This window comes from Rhopalosiphum padi, chromosome 1 (assembly GCF_020882245.1).
Source record: "Rhopalosiphum padi isolate XX-2018 chromosome 1, ASM2088224v1, whole genome shotgun sequence".
NCBI lineage: Eukaryota > Metazoa > Arthropoda > Insecta > Hemiptera > Aphididae > Rhopalosiphum > Rhopalosiphum padi.
Genome location: NC_083597.1, coordinates 12,888,972 through 12,902,681, shown reverse-complemented (window position 1 = coordinate 12,902,681; position 13,710 = coordinate 12,888,972). Strand labels below are relative to the sequence as shown.

At 33.6% G+C, this 13,710-nt stretch overlaps 1 protein-coding gene across 1 annotated transcript; it reads left to right on the top strand.

Moving 5' to 3' along the window:
- Positions 1–1,494: 1,494 nt before the first annotated feature.
- On the top strand, positions 1,495–13,484 carry LOC132918142 (uncharacterized). The gene is made up of 2 exons (XM_060979257.1): positions 1,495–2,791; positions 11,053–13,484. The coding sequence occupies exons 1-2, from the start codon at positions 2,392–2,394 to the stop codon at positions 11,460–11,462; spliced, it is 810 nt and encodes a 269-aa protein (XP_060835240.1). The 5' UTR covers positions 1,495–2,391; the 3' UTR covers positions 11,463–13,484.
- The last annotated feature ends 226 nt before the right edge of the window (positions 13,485–13,710 follow it).

Genomic DNA, 13,710 nt, shown 5'->3' with positions numbered 1-13,710 from the left:
TAGATCGAAATGAACATTTGTAGGGTGCAAAACCACCCTTTTTTACTCTAAATTGTTGAGCAATTTTTTTTTCGTGATCATATTTATACTATATTTTGAGTAAATAAACAAAATAAAATAGCCTAAAATAAAATGAATTAAACACTACAAAAAAGACTAAGAGACAGTACAGAAATCTGTGATGGTAAATCTTTAGCAGTCTAAAACGTTATCTACTACGTGTCTACGTGGAAGCGATTTACCTCTGTACCCCATTCTAATCATAATCAGGATTATAAGATTTTATGTTCCTACCAAGGATAATATTCATAGTAATAAGTTTAAATATACGAGAATGATAGTATTTAATTAAAATTTTATAATTTATTAAAATTGACAGAGTATAATAAGTACTAGTTTAATTTATTATAACATACTTATATTTTGTATTTCATTTAGGATCAAGGATTATTATCCTAAATACACACAGTTTAATAACTCTAAAATTACTTATTCTAATTTCGATTTAGATCAGCATTTAAAAAAAAAGTATATATAGTTCTCAATAAAAAAAAAAAAAACTATGTATAACCACGGGGTACTCCTTCAAATATATACATAAATCTAAGTATCTAAAAATGTGGTATTATATTATTTTATTATAGGTAACTATGTACTTAAAAGTTCCAAAAATCAGAGTTTTGGTAAATGTAATATAAAAGAATAATGTTTGGGGGAGGGGGAGCTATGAGCGTGCTTAGTGAATCGCCCTGTGTGAATACCGTATAATATATTATCAAAGTCTAAGATTATAGGCAGGATAAGAAAAATTAAAAACCTAACATTCGAGCATCGCGAAACGAGCCACGAGACACAGTTTAAAACGTTCTTTTTTCGTTTGGAATTCGGGCGAGAAAAAAAAAATCCGCGTGTGATAAAGAACAAACACGACCGAGATGGGCTGTATCGTATTTCGTGTTGTTATGTAGCCACACATACCGGGCACATCCTACTCGCGGCGAGATGAACGGTTCGAAACGGTTGTCACGCCAAACGTCCGTGTATCGCGCATCATCATCATAAATGCGTAACAATAATATCGCGATATAAATTATACGCAAAGAAGCGCGCGGCTTCGGTATCGTGATAAATATTATTGGAATATAATGCAAAACGTATATATAGTCACTTTCGACTTTCCTACATGATGGCCACTCGCTGTCTAATAATGGCAACAATAGGCGGTGAACATTATGATATTATTATTATACATGCTGATGACGGGGACGAGAGAAAAAAAAACCAAAACCGAACGTCAGTGAAAAAAAAAAAATTGTGAGGTAAAAAAATGTGCGCGTACACAAACGATACGATGTGCCGCGGACTGACTGGGCACGTTTGTCTGTATCATATAATATAATACAATATAATAATATATACCTGTACAGTATATATATATATATATATACATTGCGGTCGCGGCGGACGGTGCAGCGGGTCGCTATTTTTATTTTTGACTTGTAATTATCGCGGAAATCGTGTGTAGAAAAACCGCTCCGGGGATTCGGTGTGAACTAGTTAAGCAAATGACCATTTAACTTATATATTATGTTCTTACATTGTTTTTCATTCTCCTATATATTTCTCTCCGGTTTTCCACTCCGGTCGCCCGCCAGCCCCGGCATGGCTTCTTCCTCCCACCGCGGGCCACATCCGCTCGCGCGTATATACCTACCTCACTCTGTACATAGTCCCATATAGTTCATTGTCGAATTCGTTATAGTCACCGTGTTTATTTTTTCTTCACTTCGCGTTTTTTTTCCCGCTTCTCCTCTCCGTCTCTCCGCCGAGTCCACGCGGTTAGTCCCCTACTCACCTGCCCGCGTCCCGCCGTTCCCCGACAGCTACCCGCGCCGACTCCTCCCTTCCGCGCCGGTGAGGAAAATGACCGGCGCGTGAAACGGCGAATTTTCCGACGACGCTTCCACCGCGCGTACCCACTACACGACTGTATGTATATACACACTATATAAAACGCATAATAATAATAACAACAATAATAATAATCGCAACGATATAATAATCGCGACGGCGCTTGGCGGGGGATGACGAGGGGCAGCGGCCGTACCGGTGCGAGATCGGCGGCAAAGATCGATTTTCACGTCACTGTCGTCGCCGCCACCGTCGCCGTCGCCGCACAATATATTATCCATCTCGTTCCGTTGACCATCGGCCGCTACCCGCGCGTAAAACACCAGCCGGCCGAAGTCAATATATACTCACCCGGTGAACCGTGTACACGTCGCGTCGTACCCGCAGCCCCGGTATATAGACCCGGTCGCCGCTTTTCCGACCGCTTACCAGGTTCTCACCCGCGTCGCGGTCACGCAGCAGCCGCCGCCGCCGTTACACATGTCGCCCACCATGGCGTTGCCGCTGTTGCTGCTGTCGTCCGCGTCCCTGTTGGCGTTCCGCGGAGCGTCCGTCGCCGCCACGTCGGCCGACGACTGCGTGCTGGACTTGGCCATCGTCTGCCTGGACGACAAGCTGCTGGTGTACGTCAACTGGCTGGAGAAGCGCGACAAGCTGAACGTGGTTGGCGACATCGTGACGATCGTCAAGAAGAAGGAGGCGGGCCTGGCCGAGGACCGGTCCAAGCTGCAGCCGCACAACAACAACAACAAGCCGCACACGCACCGGATCAGCACGTCCCTGGGACCGGCTATCGACGAGTACTTCGACACGCACACCATCCGGATATCGCTGCCTTGGATACTCGACGACGACATCGATCTGGAACTCGACCAGCAAGGTAACTATACCGTTAGATCTGCAGACGCGATTTTCACGTTTTAATACGGTTTTTGCAAATATCCCACGATAGACTTGCGGGATGCGCGCGATCGTAAATGGCTAGGTCGATGGGTCCGGGAAAAACCGTATCGTAAGTCCCATCGCGGCGGTCGACCGACACATTGCGCACTGCGACGTTAAACGAATAATTATTGACGATTAGCTTTTGCAGATATCGTATTAAAAATGTTGTTGTATTACGACGAATTGATTTCGAAACGAATTTCGAGTACAAATGCATATTATACTTATTCGTTGCGGTTAAAAGCCGCTTAAATAATATGATCCGTTCTAGACTTTTAAGGATTGCAGTCCGACGCGCAGGATAGTAACGCCGAAGCGTATTCGTGTTTAGGTTAACATGTTGCGGAATTCGTGTGGCATATATATATTATGAAGTGCGATATCGCATAATGCGGTTTATACCTACGCGGGATGATAGTGCTGCAGCTTACTGTGGCCGATGTCGAGGTCGTCGTCGTCGTCGTTGTTGTTGTCGCCGTGTACTCAACGCCCTCGCTGATAATCTACGAATCAAACGTTTACCGCGGTCGAGTTTTATTCGGCCAACGTTCTTGTTATATTCTAATCTCAAACGACTATTGCTGCAGTAGCACCGTAAATATTTGTCTCGGATGCTGCAATAATTCATTAATAGTCATCCATTGCCATATTGCAATGTGTTTATTGCTCTCTATATTATTTTATTCTAATTCATTAAATCTTTGCGAAAACGTAAAAAAAATAGGTTTCCTACTGTGACAAAACATACTGCAATATCGTTCGCTGTGCGTATGGAAATGTTGATATATGTTGCTTAGGACTCGTCTGGCCATTATAAGGGCAGAATGTTCGTGTACAAGACAACGAAAATGTTATAAAAGCTACATCGGGATTTGAGAAGGGACAACATAATTCCAATTCGCTATTGCAATATAGTGCGTAGCTTCATTTGACGTTTTATTCGAAGTTTGTATGGTATTGATTACGAGATATTATGCGTTTATTATTACGTTTTCCCGTATACATAATACACAATATATTACATATTATGCGATATCATAAAATATGTAAAATATTTTTTATAAAACATATAAACATATACTTCTTATGAACTTAGTTCATAGGTATCTAATTGTATGCAGACCCATAAATTATAAGTTTATATACAATCACAAGGAAAACTGCGTACGAATTAGTCTTATTATATTCTAATAAGGCTGATTTGTACATATTGTGCAGTTATTCTAATAATTATAATATAATATAATATTACATTATTTCATAATCACGGTAATAATTATTTTCTTATTGTGTATAAAATTATAAATGGTGACACAAATAACACTGATGTCACCATCATTAATTTTTCAATGGTCAAATAATGGTCAAATTTATCGTTATTGCTTAAATTACTTTAGAATTGTAACTATTTTAATGTTCCTCTGTGTTCATTTTTATTTACTTCGAAAATGTACTCAATCGTTTTAAACAAAAACTATAAGTTTTTTGACCTGGATGGAATTTACATGCATTTAATTAGGCATTTAAATATTTACATTTAAAATTAATATTATTGCATAATATAGTAATAGGTACTTATTAATGAAGTTATAAATACTAAAATAGTTACATATCACTTAAATGGCTGTTAATGATTAAGTCAATAATATTTATGTAAAATAAAAATTATAAATCAGTTAAGTTGAGATAAGGTATAAAGTATGAGTTATAATTTGTGCAAAATAATAAAAATAAAATATTTAATATACGAGAAATAAGTACAAATAATAGGTATAATATAAACTTTATCATACAATTATCCTATTTAAAATACACAAATTTAAACTTTTAATTGATGAAGTTAAGTTTGTATTCCATAAAACAAATTTTAGTACTCATAATAATCATTAAGTCATAAAAAAAAATAATAATAACTAAATTCTATGTTTTATAGATTTTATTGAATTTAGAAAAAATATTAATAATAATTTTCAAGTGACAATTTGGAAATTAGTTTTTAATTGAACGAAAAGCAAATGATTTTGCATGTAATGTTCGAACTTTATAAAAATTTGAAGTTTAAATGTACATGAGAATTATGCCTATTTATTTTTAATAATTTTTTACAAAGACAAGAATAATTTAGATGAACATACCTACAGTTATTTACTTTTGAATTACAATAAAATAACAAAAATCACTCGAGAAGAAATAATTATTTCACCAAGTGAATATAATATGTATTGTCCTAAACAATTGAACTTCAAACGCTCATAATATAAGAGATATTTACTTTTAAGTAGATTTTTTTTTTTTTTAATAAAGATTGCAGTGTATATAGAACTTTTTTAAGTTTTTAAAATATTAAATATGAATTTTTAATTAAAAAATAAATAACTAATTTTTGTAATTTTGACGTAATTTGTTAAAATTCTAACTGCAACCATTTATAATAGTTTTGAAGATTTAAGCTCAACTTTTTTCAAATGTATGATAATAATAACAACTTATGAGGAACTTTTTATTTAATTATAAAGGTTTTTGATCAAGTAAAATGTTTGTATTGACAATAAAAAAAAAATCGAATATTTTAATTGTCTATAAATTATTTATAGAGAGCTCAAAAAGAGTTGAATATTTTAAAAATTATACCATTTATAAAAAATAATAATATTATAATTATTTTGCAAAATTTCAAATAACTACAGTTATTCGTTTTATAATTTTTTTTTTTTAAATTAAAACACAAAGTTGAAAATTCAAGTAATTTATTACAAAAGATGATAATAAACAAAAAAACACACATCATTGTAAAATCAATACAGTCATGGGCTCGATCAGAATCTAAAATTGTTATTAAGTACCTATTAAAACGGAAATATTCAAGCTAATATAGCACAGCACAGTACGGCCCATTTCGGAAAATTTTTAAATTTTAGTGACCCACCATGAACTACCTAAATAATGATAATTTTTTCTAATGGCTATCTTTACGATAACTTTTAGTTTAGTAGCATTGTGCAGGTGACACAAGTACACGACATTGGTACACTTATAATTGTCGCAGATAATAATCAATAATAAAACTAAATTTGATCATCATTGAACAATAGAGTTGTAGAGAAAATAATATATCACAAACTCGTATTTATACATACGTTTATTATCTTTTCTTTTTTTATAAATTATATAAATATTAAGTAATCTAATATTAAATTTATTATATCATAAAAAAGATACATACGTTTTTCAAAATTTAATATATTCTACCAAAAATTTAATCACAATCCACAATTTGAGAACCTTTGATTAGTACTTCTGTAAACTCTGTTTACATTAGAAATTAAAAAAAAAAAAAAATATATTTTACTTTATGAAGAGTAAACTTTTTTAATTTTCATTAATTATGAGAACAGTACACTATAAATTCAAACAAATATTGGAAATTAATTTACGATTTTTGGTTTATCATAATATTTATATAAGTAATATTCAATTTAAAGATTTTTATTAACATAAATCTAATCTCAGTTTCTTAATTCTGAACGAAGGTCTGTTAATACTATTTATTGTCAAATGAATGAAATACATTTTCTAAATTTTAAATTCAATTCATTCTAATTCGGATATTTTGGGTCGGTGACAAGTTTATATCTAATTTTGGATAAAAGTCAAGTACATTTTTATTTAAATTAAAAATTCTTCATAGTCTATTTAAAATAAATAAATTTTGATGTCGCAATGTTTGTTACACTAGGTAAAGTGTTAAGAAAATAATTCTTCGGTTTTAATACATTTTATTGTTATGTAATCGGTTGGAGATTCATCATTCTATAAATTATATTTAAATAAGGTATTTCGATGAAGGTTATGATTATGAATATTGTATTTTATACGGTCAATATTATTCTAGAAATACAAATAATAATAGTAATAATTTGTTTGAACACCCACATTATTTAAATACTATTAAAATATGTGTTATTACTGAATGGTTATTGTACATTGGTCTTCAACAAATAGTTATAGTATTATGGTGTCTTATAATATCATAAAATATATTCTACCACCTACCTTGCGTGGATAATTTTCCAGCTTAATTCCAATATGGGTCACTGAACAAAAATAAAAACATAATATTGTGAAGTCACCGGAACAAAGGGGTTAATAAAGGTTATTGAATAATAAATCAAACACACGAATGTTCTTTGTTTTGTTTATTCAATATCGCCAGGTGTGGACGGTGTGGTTGTATTAATTAAAATATGTTTTTCTAATAACTACGTGCGGACTCTTTCGTAGGTACGATCCGTTATTTTTACAGTAAATGTTAATCTCATCGTGTGCCAGATGATTAGACGTTTCTTAGCTAGAAATTAATGGAAATACTAAATTAAACACCGAAGCTAGTGTGAATAATGTGTCATTTTAATAAGACCGGTCTTTATAAGACACGGAAAATATTTTATTTAGATTCATTACATTATTATGAGACGTAAGATGTCTTTGTGACTCTGTACACGATTACAAAACGTCGCGGGTTATGTAACGTCATAAATCTCAGATCTGAACTCGTGTGACGCGTTGTGGACGTTCAAACTGCATTTAATCATCATTCCGTATGATTAGTATTTTAGAGTAGTGTAGTATTAAATGTGTCAATATTTTGCGTGGGTATTCACAATGCACACATACGTAATATTCCTCACGAGATGGATCTCGTCAATTTTTTACCGCGAACAATGAACATAATAACACTTATTATATAATTGTTATTTTTATTATAGACATTTTGTAGTATTGTTATATATTTTGCGTTGTATAAATATTTATTCATTTCTGCTCTTACGTGTCTATAAACTTTTGCAGTTATACACGTCATAATGCCTGTTTACTGATATGATGGTTACTCAAGCCATCGAACCATGGTTATTATTATTTCTAACTTCTGAGCTGTATACATTTCTAAATACCTATTAATAACACTAACCATTCGGAATTCGGCGTCTAAAACTATAAGATTAACAACAATTATTACTCTCGACATCGACTTAATGAAAATTGTTTTAAATATTATACTCCAAGGATAGCTTTTAGGATTTTGGAAAGAAATAGAGGGTTTAGTTTTGGAATTTGCTTAGAAATGTACGTCAAGTTTGAAAGTCAAACCTTGGAAAACAACTTATGAATCAATTTGCGTGTTTTGCGTGGGTAGTTATATAGTATGGCAGTGGCCCGTGAGTGGTTGCATAGTTGGTTAAACAGTTGAAACTAATTTCTCTTGCGTCAATGTATTAGGTTGAACAGAAACATCGATCACCTTTAACTACTCCGTAGTTGCCACAGAATCACTAAATAATTATTTAGACTTGTAAGCAAAACCATTTTTTTCGCAAAATATATATTCATCATGTATATTATATAGGGTTCGAACTATTTTAGTAAAAGTGTGTACTGTCGTATTGAATGAGGAAATTAACAGTATAATATTAAATATTATAGTTAGGTATTTTTTTAAGAATACAGTTAATTGATATTAAAAGAAGGCACTGAATTTATTATGTAATGACTAACAAGTCTTCAAAAGTATTCAATATTAATTCATGTTAGATAATAAAAAACGAATTTAAAAATAAAACATTTTTATCATAATGTTATAATATTGTATTCGTTTAACGATTGGTTTAATAATATTCAAATGTATTCACTCGAATTAAAAAATAATAAACTGATTCAATAAAGATGAGATATATACATGAAAGTTATTATTCCAAAGTTATTATTATAAAGGACAACTTCTTATAACATTAGGGCCATATTATTTTGTCAGTATTAAAGATGAAATTGCGAATTTACATTTTTATTTTTTTATTTCAAATTGATTGCTTTGTAATGTTATATTTACTTTGATCAATGATAATTAATGTCTACATTTTTTTTAAGAGAACGTCATACCCGCATTGCCACATGTGTTGTTTTTGTCTTACAGACGTAGTAAGTAGTAACGTACCTACTACCTACCACCATACCAAATTTGCGTTCAGCAGAATTTAATTTATGTTGTTAGCTTCAATATTACAAGAGTCAATTCATCTATAATTATCAAACTAAAAATACTATCAAGGGCATCGCGTAGGCTTTTATTGTAATATTCATTTTAAAGTATAACTACGACTTACTTTAAAATGAAAAAATGAATACCCTGGATAATATTTTTATTTTTAAGTCCAATAATAAGTGAATCAACTCTATTATTAAAGCTATAAAATAGATTTTGCTAAACGAACAATTGCTATGTTGTACGTTTAGTGTGATAAAAACAACGCACGTGAGTGGACATCCTTTTAATATATAAATAAATGAAAATATGAAATAAACGACTTCCCAATAAGTATTGTTGAAAAAAAGAAAAACAATTAAAAATATATTTGGTTTTAAGCACTGGGAAACTAATCGTTCAATCCGACTCTTCTATTGAATGGTACGTCGCAATAATACGTATTTATTCAATATAATCGTTTGTTTTATACATTGCTATATTTACGCATGTTCGTGTGAATATATTATAATCGTTTATCCCACGCCCGTGTTATCACAATGGAACATATTCGCATCCGATCTTCCGTCGAGTATTTTTTCGTCGCCATCTCGGTTTTGAATGTTTTATCCGATTCTACGAGCGATTTATTCGTATTTAAATAGCTCGATTTATTAGGTATGACGCGCGATCAAAAACGGTTTCTTTTTTTTTCTCCTATCAAATGAAAATGTTTACACCTACTATTATAATCGCGCCAAAGCACAGATAACGATATAGTGTGGGTAGTATACTATAGTGAGATTGCGGTTGAAAAGAAAACAACGACAATACAAAATGTTTGATTCGTATCCGCCGACGACGGCGTCATCGTCAACGCGCGCCCGTATCTACGAATCGCGTATACACGATAACAATATAATAATAATTATAATACGACGTAGTATGAGTAGGTACCGTGCATAATTCATTAGGGGGCGGATGAAGCCGATCTGTTAGAATTTGTCCCGAAAATCATAATAATAATAATAACGCAAATCCGAGCGGCGGCGTTGATCGTTTCTACAATAATAATTATAATTATTATCGTTGTTATTGTCGTTTTCGTTTCACGTCAGCTGCGCCCGATTTGCAGCGCAATTTCACTCTATGTCCGGAAAATCGACCTCCTATACTACTACAGCACCGGTGTGTGTGTGTTCGCGTATAACACCCACATTATTATATCGTGTGATAGACGATTGACTATTATTGTAACACGAACGTACCTACGACACCGTTGTCGTTGATTTTTGTTTTTCGCATTGACGCGCGAAAGCGCCGGTTCGATTTTTCCAGCGGCAAACCGAGCGGAAGTCGACCTTCGATGCACAGGCGATACACACAATAGGGACGGACTCGCATTTAATAATACGCGATATATTATAATAATGATATATATTGTAATAGTGCACGCAGGCGAGAATAGCTGCGAGAGGAAGATTATTTTCCTCTGCGCGCGAGTCTCTCTCTCTCTGTCTCTCTGCCGCGCCGTCCTGGAATATTGGAAAAATCTTTGAGGTCAACGGGTTAATCAAACGACGGCGGTCGTCACGAGTCATTGGGCGTCATTATTATAACGTCGTCGGTGTACGATGTATATTATTACAAGCATACCACAGCCCATAGCTATCGCCGCCGCGTTATACTTACCATACTGTACCCGCGACTTCCGACTTCTCGAAACGGCGGCGCATACCCAATAATAATATAATATATATATATACACATTTATTATGTGCGCGCGTAATTATTCTCCCAGTCCAATTGGCCGCGACCGACCGCACGCGCAATTACTGCCGCTGAAACATAATAATATAATATAATATGTATACAACGCGCATTATTATTATAATAGTAAAATAATATTATTTTACGACCACGACCGCAGCAACAATGCGGGAATGCGAGCGTCCCCCGCGTATAATCGTCGTCGTCGTCCTCCGCGTATTTATGTATTTGCGCGCGATTTTTTTTCCCTTCCGCCTTTCCGCGTCCGTTTGTTTACATTATTTACTTTTACGTGTTTTTATTCTCTCACAGCGCTCACCACGTTTTCCGTACCGCGCTATACATCTATCTATCTACTAGCTATTTATCTATATCATTTGTTTTTTTTTTTTTGTTCCGTCAATAACTAGGCCGCGGCAAGAAGTCCAAATTAAAACACCTCAAGAAAATGATGTCGATGTTGGGCGTGATCATGTGCGCCAAACTGTCGCTGATGGGACCGCTGGCCATGGTCATGATCGGCGCCAAGGCGCTAAAGGCCCTGCTGCTGGCCGTCGTCTCGCTCACCATATCCAAACTCATGTTGCTCAAGAAGTTTAAGGGCGGTGGTGGTGGTGGCGGTGGTGGATACGGCGGAAGTGGTTCCGTGGTCCAGGCCGACTGGTCGTCAGACAAGGACGACCGGAACGCGCATCTGCTAGCCTACGCCGGACAGTCGGCCGCCGCTTCGGGGACAGCTGTTATGTCGCCGTCTTCGCAACAGCCTCTTCAACAGATGTACCCTTCGTACGAGCCTCACGGCTATCATGGGGCGGCCTAAACGCCGTCTCAGACCAACACAACCACCGTCACCCCCCTACCACTATTACAACCAGCACTATCCACACACATCACTGACACCTCCGTCATGATTTCCGGTCATTGGATATGAAATATATACATATATATTTAACACTTCCGTGGATTCCTTCCGGAAGTGGACGGGCGGACGTCATCCTAACGCGCGTGTCCGTCAAACTAGTCACCGCTTTACCCCTTAGGCCTTCACAAACTAACCACCGTCACCATTACCGATGACGTATATCACCGTCCACCCGTCATCGTTTAGCTGTAGCTGCAGGTATATCGTTTGCCATCCTCGAAATCTGTAAGTCGCCAAACGCACTCCCCTCCACCCGTCAAATTATTATAATGTCGTGGAACGTATCTGGTACTCGTATCGTTTTTTCCCTCACTCTAACGTTATTTATTATTATTTTTAATGTTATATTATAAATGAGCATATACCTAGTAATATTATTGCCCTTACCGCACCTACAGATGACTTTTTTAATATAATATCTCGTATCTACTAATTTTCCCAGTCAATTTCAGTGTTAAGTGCATTGTTTTTTGTATCGTTTTAATAGTAAGTATCTAGAAACTTATAAATTACAATGCATTATATAATTTTATATTTGTACACTTTTTTTCAAGGACAGTAAAAAACAATGTTTCAATATTTTTTATGAATGTCTTTTTTAGGTTTATTTAAAAAATGTTTTCTTATGGCAACCCTTATTTTTAGTTCATATTCCTAACAGTTTTAATTAGAATATTGTTTTAAGAAAGACTTGTTTTATATTTATAATTATTAAAAGTATGGTTTAGATGAATGTCGTGTTAGTTGCCTCACCTGGATACTCTACACATTTTCGGTTATCGCTAATCAGATCATCAATAATACTTATAATATTTATAAATAATAGGCTTTTAGTTCAATATTCTATAAATTTTACTTAATCGACACTTTAAAAAAGCAATACTGTATGTAAAATTAAAAATATGAATTGCCATTAAAAAAAATAATAACCTAAAAAGTAAAAAGGCATTATGAAAAAAATAAGATTTTTATTACAAAAATGCAAATTTCTTGTAAAAACGCATATACTCACCTCTTACAATATATTGTTATTATATTGTATGATAATAGCTTTTGAGTTTTCTGCATACTTATCAATAATTCTGAATTCTTTAAAATACACTACGGTTTGTCAATATTTTTTTGGTTAACAAAACACAATTCAATACATTTTATCATTTGGCAATGACGTCGTATAATACGCTTAAAATATTTTAGCACACAAGGATTGAAAAACAATTCAAAACGACGAAGTTAAATTAATCAGAAAAATTACATACATTTTTAAGATATAATTCTGTGTGCGTTTGACACATTTTATTTCATTATTTTTTTCTCAGAATTAAAATTACGAGAGTCTCAATAGTATATTATGTAATATTTTATTATATTATATTATAATAAAATATATACGGCAGACCTGTGTCTCAACACGCTAAACCTCGTGCAATCCTCCTACCAATGCTTTAGTGGAAATCCAATTCGATTGATGACGAATCTTGTGTACATTTTTTAAGAATATTATCGTCGATAAGATAAAACTGTCCATCGTTTAATATATTTAACATCACTTTTAGGTAACTACTTGATACAAATTAAATGCAATTTTAATAATTACCATAACCCGATTCGGTTTTTACATAACAAAATTCTACATATTATAATATGTGAGTTTATTGTTATTTTTTTTGATCTTTCAGCCTTCACATTTTTATAATATTCATAACCGTAATTTATTTTTTATTATTTATGTACACCGTTTTAACAAATAATCATAATAATATTGTATATTGTATGTATTTATACGGTTTTTATTAACACGTATTATTGTCCTTTCTTTCGTATGTATACATAAACCTATGTTTTTATATAATATTTAATTTAACACATTTGTTATTTATTATAAACTATTTGTAAGTAATAAAATATAATTATTTTTAATATGGGTGCACTTTCATTCTGCTGAAACCGATTGAAGGCGTTGGCATCGAAAAGCGATCGTTTACGCCAAAGCAATAATGATTGCCTATCAGACCGCCTCGGTTAAGTAACATTGTGTTTGCTATTATTCACTTTACATTGCCCTCATTAAAAAAATAACATTCCACGAAGATGAAATTTATAAAGAAAAAAATAAAGAGAAACAGACTCCCGCTTGAATAGTCTA

Excerpts from the sequence above, each read along its gene's own strand:
- LOC132918142 (XM_060979257.1), top strand. The coding sequence starts at position 2,392 with ATGTCGCCCACCATGGCGTTGCCGCTGTTGCTGCTGTCGTCCGCGTCC. Across the intron at positions 2,792-11,052 it reads TCTGGAACTCGACCAGCAAG|GCCGCGGCAAGAAGTCCAAA; the intron begins GTAACTATACCG and ends GTCAATAACTAG.